General features: G+C 49.8%; 1 protein-coding gene across 1 annotated transcript in view; it reads left to right on the top strand.

Moving 5' to 3' along the window:
• The first annotated feature begins 9,071 nt into the window (after nucleotides 1-9,071).
• Nucleotides 9,072-11,962, top strand: part of dsc2l (desmocollin 2 like) — a 48,971-nt gene continuing 46,080 nt past the window's right edge. Inside the window, exon 1 of the mRNA XM_052023568.1 lies at nucleotides 9,072-9,501. Within this exon, the coding sequence (XP_051879528.1) occupies nucleotides 9,451-9,501 (51 nt within the window). The 5' untranslated portion in view covers nucleotides 9,072-9,450. The remainder of the gene's footprint in view (nucleotides 9,502-11,962) is intronic.

The following is an 11,962-nucleotide window of genomic DNA, read 5'->3' as shown; positions in this document are numbered from 1 at the left end:
ACCCCTGTGGACTGGGTATGGGTACTCTGCAGAGTGATCCACAAGTAACCCTCACCTTCCTAAACAGCATCTACAACGCAGTGTCAGGATTTGATTGTCTCCACTTCCCTGAAATGCCTTTGGAGACTTTGCTTTGTGAGAGGCGTAATGTGCTGTTGCTTGAGTTTGATTTTAAGGGATGTTGTATTGGAGGAGAGAGTTGTAGAGTCATTTAGACACAAGAGACTGCAGATGCTGGAATCTGGAGCAAAAAGAAACAATCTGCTGGGGGAACTCAGCGGGTCAGGCAGCATCTGTGGAGGGAAATGGACAGTCGACGTTTCAGGTCGAGACTCTTCATTTGGACTGAAGAAGTCCAGGTGAAGGGTCTCAACCCAAAACGTTGACCCTCCATAGAGTCATAGAGTTGTACAGCACAGAAACAGGCCCTTCAGCCCACCACTTCCATGCCGACCATTTTGACCCTCTACACTAATCCCATTTTGCCTGCATTAGGACCATGTCCTGCTCTGCCTTGCCTTTACAGTGTCTGTCTAATGCCTCTTAAATAAGATAAGACATCTTTATTAGTCACATGTATATCGAAACACACAGTGAAATCCATCTTTTACGTAGAGTGTTCTGAGGGCAGCCCGCAAGTGTCGCCAGCCTTCTGGCGCCAACACAGCATGCCCACAACTTCCTAACCCGTACGTCTTTGGAATGTGGGAGGAAACCGGAGCACCTGGAGGAAACCCACGTGGACACACGGGGAGAACATACAATGTCCTTACAGACAGCGGCAGGAACTGAACCTGGGTTGCTGGCGCTGTAATAGTGTTACGCTGACCATTACACTACCTTGCATGTAGTAATTGTACCTGATTCTACCACTTCCTCTGGCAGCAACTATTCTCTGTGTAAAAAACTTATCCCTCACGTCCCCTTTAAAACTCCTACATTTAACCTTAAACCTACACTATCTTGGTTTTGATACTCCTACAACAGGACAATCTGCCAGATTTATGCCTTTCATGATCTCATACTGATCCTATTACCTCTGTAGGGTGTCAACTTGTGTGCTGGACAAAATAGACTCTCAAACTAAGGTCCAGCACAACCTTTTTGCTCCAGAGTCCAACATCTGCAGTCTCTTGTGTCTCAATGACTCTACAACTCTCTCCTCCAACACAACATCTCTTAAAATCAAACTCAACAGTACATTATGCCTCTCACATAGCAAAGCCTCCAAAGGCATTTCAGGGAAGTAGTAATTTATTAGTACTCAAAAGACTTAGGTATGCAAGTGTTCAATTAATTCTTAATAACTCCAGATTTTATTCACTGTTCTAGCTTATCGCTTATTACGCTGAATCACATGGCTCACGGCTTGGAACTAAATGCAAGGTGAATTGGCCAACCTCACTCCGATGGGGGTTGTAGACTTCTTTGGGTTCCAAGCTCAGGATCTTCGTTCTGCGATAGTTGTTCCCGAGTTGTCCTCAATGGTCCTTCTATTGTACGTTTTCTTCCAATCCTCCAGGATGTTCATTGATGTACTCCTGTCCAGGACCCTCTTGATTCTGAGATCATTTGTTCAAAGGTGGGGTAAACAAGATACATCTGTGCCATTATTCTCTTATCCATCCTTAATTTAGTAACCCTTTCCTTCAGCAAGGGTGAGCAAGCCTTCACATCAGACATCTATTTAGCCAGCTGTCTGACTCCACGTTCCTCTCTATAGCAGACTGGAGTTCATGCAGAGTTGATTTAATTTCCCATCAAGCTTGAAGAAGTTTAACTGTTAGCAACATGGCTAAATTCCCCCTTTGATCCATTGAGCGTTCAGTGAATTGGATCACAATGAACCCTGGCTGTATTTCATCCCGAACAACATTGACATTCAAGTTTGTACCATATTACAATTCTTTCCTGCAAAGTCATAGAGTCATACAGCATGAAAACAGGCCCTTCGGCACAACTTGTCCATGCCGACCAAGGTTCCTACCTGAGCTAATCCTATTTGCCTTTGTTTGACCCATATCCCTCTGAACCTTTCCTATCGATGGACCTGTCCAAATGTCTTTTAAACGTTGTAATTGTACCCACCTCTACCACTTCCTCTGGCAGCTCGTTCCATGCCTCCATACCCACCACCCTCAGTGTGAAAAACTTACCCCTCAGGTCCCCAAACTTCTGAAAATATTTACCCGAATCCTTCTTTATTTCCTTAGTAACTGTTATGGATTATTCTGGAGTAATGAAATTATAGCAGACTGTAGCGGTTGCTACCGCGGAATGAACATAAGACGCGAGTCGTAGAGTTTCAGAACAGAACTGGTTTATTTTCCCGTCTTGCGCGGGCCTTTTAAGGGAGACTGTTCCCTCCCAATGCAATCGGCAATGACGTATATGCTATGTCATCAAGTCTTTCCCGCGTGCGGGTTCTCCCTGTCACTCGGGGAAGACGAAGGCCTTGCCGCTCTGACGCCGTGCGACCCGACTGCCGAGCCGGTTCGCTTACCCGGACGGTCAGTCGCTACACAACCCCCCCCCCCCCCCCCCCCCAGAACCGGCGATACAGTCCCCAAGGTCCGCTGGCTGTGCCAGCCGCCGCTTAGGGGGTCGGCCTCTGCATCGCGGCATTGAAACCTCGACCAGTTGTTGCAGATCTAAATGGGCTGGTTTGAGGCGGTCCGTCGTGAAAACCTGTTCCCTGCCCCCAACGTCCAAAATAAAGGTAGATCCATTATTCCTGATGACTTGGAACAGTCCCTCATATGGTCGTTGCAACGGCGCCCGAGGTGTGCCCCTGTGAACGAAAACAAACTTACAGTCTTGTAGTTCTTTGGGCTGACAGGATGGGGCTTGACTATGCCGCGAGGTGGGGATCGGGGCCAAGTTGCCAAGCTTCTCGCGCAGTCTTTGTAGGACTGCTGGGGGTTGTTCCCCTTCCAGCAGGTATGAAATCTCCTGCGACAACTAGGGGCGCCCCGTACACAAGCTCAGCTGACGAAGTGCGGAGGTCTTCTTTGGGGGCAGTGCATATGCCGAGCAGGACCCAAGGCAGTTCGTCAACCCAGTTAGGACCCTTCAGGCGGGCCATCAAGGCTGATTTCAGATGGCGGTTAAAACGTTCCACTAACCCGTTTGATTGAGGGTGGTAGGCCGTGGTGGTGTGCAGCTGCATCCCCAGCATGTTTGCTAATGCAGACCAGAGGCTGGAGGTAAATTGTGTGCCTCTGTCTGAAGTGATGTGGGCTGGAACACCAAAACGTGAGATCCAAGTTGTGAGCAGCGCCTGGGCACAGGAATCAGTCGTGATGTCAGATAGAGGGGTTGCCTCTGGCCACCTTGTGAGCTGGTCCACGATGGTAAGGAGGTACCGAGCCCCTCTTGAAACCGGCAGAGGGCCTACAAGATTGACGTGGATATGGTCGAACCTTCTACGGGTAGGCTCGAATTGCTGTGGCGGAACCTTGGTGTGTCGTTAGATTTTCGATGTCTGGCAGTGCGGACAATTCCTGGCCCACTCTCTGACTTGTTTGCGCAGGCCATGCCAGATGAACTTGCTGGCGACCAGCCAGACAGTGGATCTGATGGACGGGTGCGCCAACCCATGTATCGAATCAAAAACGCGTTTCCGCCAGGCTGCAGGAACTATAGGGTGGGGTTGACCTGTTGCGATGTTGCAAAGGAGGGTCTGCTGACCAGGACCAACCAAGAAATCTTGGAGCTGCAGGCCCGAGATTGCGGCTTTGTAGCTGGGCAGCTCGTCGTTGGCTTGCTGTGTGGCAGCCAGGGCCTTGTAATCGATACCCAGGGACAAGCTGTGGATGGTTGGTCTGGAAAGTGCGTCAGCAACGACATTGTCCTTCCCAGAGACATGATCGACATCTGTTGTGAATTCGGAAATACAGGACAAATGTCTCTGCTGACGAGCTGACCAGGGATCAGAGGCTTTGGAGAAGGCGAAGGACAAAGGCTTATAGTCGGTGAAGGCGGTGAAAGGCCTGCCTTCCAAAAAGTACCGGAAATGCCGGACCGCCAGGTACAGCGCTAGAAGTTCCCGACCAAAAGCGCTGTATTTCAGCTCTGGTGGTCTAAGGTGCCTGCTGAAAAATGCTAAGGGTTGCCAACTGCCTTCGATTAGTTGTTCCAGTACCCCACCCACCGCGGTGTTGGATGCATCCACCGTGAGGGTGGTTGGGACGTCTGTCCTAGGGTGTACAAGCATCGTGGCGTCTGTCAGGGCGTCCTTGGTCTTAACAAAGGCAGCCGCAGCCTTGTCGTTCCAGGCAATGTCCTTGCCCTTACCAGCCATCAGCGCGAACAAAGGGCACAGGATACGGGCTGCTGCGGGGATGAACTGATGGTAAAAGTTGACCATCCCCGGGAATTCCTGTAGGCCTTTGACCGTACTGGGGTGGGCAAAATGGCTGATAGTGTCCACCTTGGCAGGTAGGGGTGTTGCTCCGTTGCTGGTGATTCTGTGGCCGAGGAATTCGAGTCAAGCCCGAATTGGCACTTGGCCAGGTTGATTGTGAGGCCGAAATCACGGAGACGGGAATACAGCTGGCAGAGGTGGGAAAGGTGTTCTTGGCAGTCACGGCTGGTGATCAGTATGTCATCTAAGTAAATGAACACGAAGTCCAGGTCTCGGCCTACCGCGTCCATCAGCCGCTGGAAGGTCTGCACGGCGTTCTTAAGGCTGAATGGCATTCGAGGGAATTTGAAAAGGCCGAATGGGGTGATAATTGCAGTTTTGGGGACGTCATCCGGATGGACCGGGATTTGGTGGTATCCCCGAACGAGGTCCACTTTGGAAAAGATGCGGGCCCCATGTAGGTTCGCTGCGAAGTCCTGGATGTGAGGGATGGGATAGCGGTCTGGGGTGGTGGCGTCATTCAGCCTGCGGTAGTCGCTGCAGGGTCTCCACCTGCCGGTGGCTTTGGGGACCATGTGCAGGGGGGAGGCCCAGGGGCTGTCTGACTTGCGAACAATCCCCAGCTCCTCCATGCGACGGAACTCTTCCTTTGCCAGGCAGAGCTTGTCTGGAGGTAGGCGTCGAGCTCGGGCATGAAGTGGTGGCCCTGTGTTAATGATGTGGTGTTGGACCCCGTGTTTGGGCATAGAATTCGTAAACTGAGGTGCCAATACTGATGGGAATTCAGCTAGGAGCTTGGTGAACTCGTTACCGGACAGGAAAATGGAGTCCAAGCGCGGGGCTGGTAGGCTGGTTTCTCCCAGGGGGTAGGTCTGGAATGTTGTGGAGTGGACTAGCCGTTTCCCTCGCAGGTCAACTAACAGGTTGTGCGCCTGAAGGAAATCGGCTCCTAGGAGTAGTCGGGCGATGGTGGCAAGGGTGAAGGTCCAGGTGAAATGGCTGCCGCCGAGTTGTAACTGAAGCGTACGGGTACTGAAAGTCTGTATGTTGTGCCATTTGCAGCATTGAGTACCGGACCTTGTTGCCTGTTACGAGTGTCGCGGCCGGTTGGAGGCAAAATACTGACCTCTGCTCCAGTATCAATGAGGAAATGCCGCCCGGACTGCTTGTCCTGAACGAATAGGAGGCTTTGTTGGTGGCCAGCCGCCATAGCTGTTAGCGGTGGCTGGTGCTGGCGTCTCCCTGACTTGCAGGGTGGGCGGCATCGACGGGCCTCTGCGCCCCACCGCTGATGGTAGAAACACAGTTGGTTGGCAGTGTCGTCGTCTGTGTTTCTGGGGTGTGGTCGCCCGGTTGCTGGGACTGGTTCAGGCGGACGTTGGGCTCGTGGCCTGGCGATTTGGCCGATGGACGAACCGCTCTCGTGTTTGACCTTCCACAGGACATCTGCCCAGGCAGCCACCTCACGCGGGTTGCTGAAATCAGCGTCGGCCAACAGCAGGTGAATGTCATCGGGTAGTCGTTCGAGGAAGGCCTGTTCGAACATTAGGCAGGACTTGTGCCCCTCGGCCAATGCCAGCAACTCATTCATTAGTGCGGATGGGGATCTGTCCCCCAGGCCATCTGTTGTGAGAAAGGTTCTTTTGGTATCTTAAAGATAAAGGTCTGGACACACAGTCTTTGTAATTTAAAAATGATTTATTAACAAAGACAAACGTGGGACAGAATGAATAGGAACAGATGCACACTCACACACTCTCAAGCATGAGATCATGAATGTGAGGGAAATCGCGACAGAGGGTGAGGTTCACACACACACACCCACACACCCCCACACCCCCACACCCACCCCCCCCCCACACACACACACACACACACACACACACACAATAACTGGGTACAAATGATCAAGGAATAAACTATACAATGTTTGGACACCCTGATCCTGGACAAACATTGGCTCTTTGGTCTCGGGAGTCCTTAACTAACTGCACTGAAGTAGTGCACAGCTCACCTCAACATCCTCGGAGACAGAAAAAGAGAAAGAGAAATCAAACATGCAGCACTTTTATGCTGCTGGGGGGCTGGGTAGCCCAGCAAGGATAAAGGTGTTTTAAACAGGCCAATCCAAGTGGTCCAGCAAGACAAAGGTGTTTACCTAATGGGGAGGAGCCGGACCCCTGATTGACAGTGGTATAGCTTCCGACCTAATAGGCAATGCTATCATCCGAACATGGGGGTCAGTAGTGTTGTTACTGTCATCTGACCCCCGGCCTTTCATACTACACCATCGAGATGAAGCAGGCGGGTGGCGCGCTCACGACGGGAGAAGCCGAAGGTCCGAATCGGAAGGTCTTTGAAAGCCGGGTACTTATGTTCCACCGGAGGGGACTGGATGAAATCACTGACCTGGGTGGCTGTCTCCTGGTCCAGAGAGATGACCACATGGTAGTACTTTGTGGAGTCGGAGGTGATCCGCCGAAGGTGGAATTGCGCTTCGGCCTGGTGAAACCAGATGCTGGGACGAAGCGTCCAAAAGGTGGGCAGCTTGAGTGCCACTGCATTGGATGCTGCATTGCCGTCCATTGTGCAGGTCCAAAATCCGTTTGGACCGTCGGGGTCACCAATGTAGTGGTTGCTACCGTGGAATGAACACAAGACGCGAGTCGTAGAGTTTCAGAACAGAACTGGTTTATTTTCCTGCCTTGTGCGGGCCTTTTAAGGGAGAATGTTCCACCCAATGCAACCGGCAATGACATATATGCTATGTCATCAAGTCTTTCCTGCGCACGGGTTCTCCCCGTTGCTCGGGGAAGACGAAGGCCCGCCGCCATCTTGGGCCTCGCCGCTCCGACGCCGTGCGACCCGACTGCCGAGCCGGTTTGCTTACCTGGACGGTGAGTCGCTACACACATTCATTAAAATGAGAACCAGTCTTCAGGAAGTAAAACCTGTTCACAATTTCAACTGATACTTTCAGGCTATTGAAACCAATGACTGGTGTGTGTTTTGATGTACATGTGACTAATAAAGATACCTTATCTTATCTTGGAGGATGTAGCCAGTCTGACCTGCCGGGCACATCTTCCTGCTCTACATTTCACAACTCCTACATTCTGTTGTCCATATTCTCACTCTCCAACTGCTCCCATTCACCCATTGATGGTCTAGTTTTACCCTATCAGAGATATTCCCTCCTCCCCCTGCAGCTTAACGAGCTTCTCTTATAAGATGGAGAGCATTCTGACAGGTTGCTTCATATGGAGGCCAATGCACAGGATCGCAAGAGACTGCAGAGGGTTGTAGACTCAGCCAGCTCCATCACGGGCACAACCCTCCCTGCCATTGAGGACATCTTCAAGGCGGTGCCTCAGGAAGGCGGCATCCATCACTAAGGACCCTCACCATCCGGGACATGCCCTCTTCTCATTACTACCATTGGGGAGGTTTAGGACCAGTTTCTTCCCCTCCGCCATCAGATTTCTGAATGGTCCATGAACCCATGAACACTACCTTGTTATTCCTTTCTTTTGCACTATTTATTTATTTTGTAATTTATAGTAATTTTATGTCTTTGCACTGCACTTCTGCACAAAACAGTAGATTTCATGTCATTTAAGTCAATGATAATAAATCTGATTCTGAATCTGATTCCTTCAAAATTCTAAGGGTCTCTGACCTGAAATATTGACTCTGTTTCTCTTCCTACAGATGTGACCTGACCTGCTGTGTATTTCCAGCATTTTCTGTTTCTGTTGTAAACAGATAAGTTTGGCTCAGATCTCATTGTATCTCCCCCCTTGGTTTCATTCAGAAACATACTGAAACTATCCGTGCAAAGCTGGCTAGTTACCAAGGCAGTTTGTTGCACTGACCTGGGCTCCCACACTGATACCATGGAGACAGTTATTTCTGTAACCACTCTGCAGGACTCCACCTAGCAGCTGATACAAGCTCAGGAGGCCCCAGGGTTGGACATGGGTGGAGTCTGTGCCATGTATATGATGGGGGTGGGGCGGAATCTGTGCTGGGTTGTGTCAGGTGGCGGAGTCTGGGCCAGGTGAATGTTGGGGGGGGGGATCTGAGCTAGGTGAGTGATGGGGGAGTGGGAGTCTGGGCCAGGTGAGTGACGGGGGCGGAGTCTGGGCCAGGTGAATGGCGGGGGGGGGGGGGGGAAAGAGTCTGGGCCAGGTGAGTGACGGGGGCGGAGTGTGGGCCAGGTGAATGGCGGGGGGGGGGGGGGGAAAGAGTCTGGGCCAGGTGAGTGACGGGGGCGGAGTCTGGGCCAGGTGAGTGACGGGGAAGTGGGAGTCTGCTCCAGGTGAGTGACGGGGGCGGAGTCTGGGCCAGGTGAGTGACGGGGGCGGAGTCTGGGCCAGGTGAGTGTCGGGGAAGTGGGAGTCTGCTCCAGGTGAGTGACGGGGGCGGAGTCTGGGCCAGGTGAATCGTGGGGGGGGGGTCTGGGCCAGGTGAATCGTGGGGAGGGGGGAAGTCTGGGCCCGGTAAGTGTCAGGGGGTGGAGTCTGGGCCAGGTGAGTGACGGGGGGGGCGGAGTCTGCGCCAGGTGAGTGACGGGGGGCGGAGTCTGCGCCAGGTGAGTGACGGTGGGGCGGAGTCTGCGCCAGGTGAGCGTCCAGGGTTAGAGAGAGTGCAGGGGTGTGGTGTTTGGGCCAGGTAAGTGCGTCGAGATCTGGGTTGGGTTGGGCTGGGCTGGGCTGGGTGGAGCAGCTGAAACTCAAAGACATCAGCCGGGATCGATAAGTGCCGCAGCATCGCGAAGCCGGGCTCCTGTAGAGCGGCTGTAACATTGGGAGCGGGGCATCGTTTCACTGGCAGGCTGAACGCTCTCTGACACACCACACAGCCACCAACTCCTCTCAACATTTCCACGCAGAACTCCGGCACACTTACAGACAACAACTCACTTCTACACCTGCAAGCTTTGTTCCCCACCCGCAGAGACTTTTCAAACCCAACTTCCCCCCCCTCCACCGCACCAACACGTTTTAACAGGTTATTCTCCAGCGGGCTGTTCCCGGAGGAAGACCCGACGCCGCTCGTCGATCAGCGGGACAGGGGGAAACATGTGTGGCCGCGACTGCAGGACGGCCGCTCTTCTCGCCTCGCTGCTTCTGGTAAGAGGGGGACACCCCCTGTTAGAATCTGGTAGCGTGTTGGGAATTGGTGGGAGAGGTCGCCCCTCTCCCGAGGCGACCGGGAGCAAGTTGTAAGCAGCCGTGCCTAACCGGAGCTTCTTACACTCAACACTGTTTGGACACTTAATATTTGTGTTAAACCCCAAACTGTTTTCTTTAAAGCGATTATCTTCTGCTGTTTCATTAGAGAGCTCCCCTTATAGATCGTGCAATTATTATTGTCTTGTTAAACCTGTCCTTTTAAATAAAAAAAACAGTTTCACCAGACCTGTTCCAACGTTCATTCCACGGTCAATACACTTGTTTTTAAAAAAAGTTACTCATTAAATAGATTTGCACTTAATGTTTACATAGTTTAAGACCTTGCTTTTGTGTCTGAGTTTAGTATAGTTTGTCCTGGAAAGTCCCTGAAACACACCAACATTTTGCTAGCTTGAGAACTTTAATTTTGTTTCTTAATCATTTAGGCTTCAATTCTCACACTCAGGGGGTTTTATTATTTAATTGTGTCTACACTAATTGTGTTTAGCTTGATATAGCAACAGTTTTTTCCTGTGGAAAATTGATTTATACCCAGGGTGTAAAATGGTTCATCAAACAACTGTCAAAATTTATAAACCGCTTTTTTTTGTCTGGTTTTGTAATTCAGTATCTTGGCTTTTGCTCTTCAACTTACTCGACATTTCAACTGTGACCTGATCAAGGATGTAAAATGCTTCTAGCTCCCAATACTCCTGAAATTTCAATATTGTTGGTCTGTTGCCTCTACGGAAATTTTCAGGAAAATTGAAGGAACATTGGATGTAGATTGGAGAAGTTTTTTTTCATTGCGCATTGTGGAATTAGGATATTACACAGTTGAATAATTCTGACTGCTCCGTTTGATATTTCGTAATCCATGCCCCAGTTTAATTCGTTTGTCTTTTGCTATTAATATTTAATTATAGTTTTTAATTGTAAGTTTTTCTTTGCTTAAAAGCTGTTAATCTTTTTAATGGACAAAACAATTATTTGGTTAATAATATAGAGATATTAACTTGGTACTGGGAGTCTACAAAACTATTTACAGTACAGAACTTGGTTATTACTCTCCGCCCCAAAAAATGCCCAGACTTTTTGTTGCGTGCTTTGAGTTGGAGCTGGAAAGGAGATAACAATCAAACATTTTCAAAATTTAACTTTTTGTGGATTTCAGAAATGTTACAATGTTATAGGAAAGGCTTGGAAAGAGTGCAAAGAACATTTACTAGAATGTTGCCAGGACTGGAGGGCCTGAGTTATAGGGAGAGGTTGGCTTGGCTAGGTCTTTATTCCTTGGAATGTAGAAGACTGAGAGGTGATTTTATAGAGGTGTAGAAAACCATGAGGGGCATAGATGGAGTGAATGCACTTAGTTTTTTTCCCCAGGGAAAGGGAACCAAAAATGAGAGGGCATAGGCTTAAAGTGAGAGGGGAAAGATTTAAAAGGGAGTCGAGGGGCAACTTCTTCACACAAGAGCCTGGTGGGTATATGGAACGAGCTGCCAGAGGAAATGGTTGAGGCAGGTACAATAATGACATTTAACGACAGGTACATGGAAAGGAAAGGTTTAGAGGGATATGGGCCAAACGTAGGTAAATGGGACCAGCTTCAGTAGGCACCAAGGGCAGCATGGACGAGTTGGGCCAAAGGCCTGTTTCCATACTCGATGACTCTATAGTTCCACTGCTTAGCTCCAGTGTTACAAGTCACTATACTTCTGAAGCATTGGATTATCCGTAAAATTAATCTTGATCATGATTCCTGTGGGGGGTGGTGGAATCTCTCTATGCACAATCTTTTAAAAAAACAAATATAGTTTTATTTTTTTTTGGAGTGAGGTCAAGAATGTGTACATTTCTCCCAGGAGTCAACATTTAGATGGGGAAAGGAGGATGGGGATAGATGTGTATGAAGGTTTAATTTACAGAAGTACAGAAACAGCTAAAAATAACTGCCTCAGAGAGACCCAGGTTCAATCTTGACCAGACACTGTCTGTATGGAGTTTGCACGTTCTCCTTGTGACTGTGTGTGTTTCCTTCGGGTGCTCCGGTTTCCTCCCACATCCCAAAGAAGTGCGGGTTGGGTAAGTTAATTGGCCGCTGTAACTTGCCCCTAGTGTGAAGGTGAGGGGTAGAATCTGGGGGCAGTTGATGGGAATATGGGGAGAATAAAATGGGATCGGTGTAAATGGGTAATTGATGGTCGGAACAGACTCAATGGGCTGAAGGGCCGGTTTCTGTGCTGTATTGCTCTCTGATTCTAATCTTTATGGGTTTTTGCCGCAATGAATTTTGCTTCCTGGGAATAATACACTTGTTTTGAAATTTTCATCTTAATATAAACTCTCAAATTATGTTTTGAATTTACATTGTCTGGTTGTTTGGAACTCGTCTTGACTAGAAAATGAAATTATTGAA

The sequence above is a fragment of the Pristis pectinata genome, chromosome 9 (genome assembly GCF_009764475.1).
Source record: "Pristis pectinata isolate sPriPec2 chromosome 9, sPriPec2.1.pri, whole genome shotgun sequence".
Lineage (NCBI taxonomy): Eukaryota > Metazoa > Chordata > Chondrichthyes > Rhinopristiformes > Pristidae > Pristis > Pristis pectinata.
Note: the sequence above shows the minus strand (reverse complement) of the source record. Positions and strands in the feature narration are given on the sequence as shown.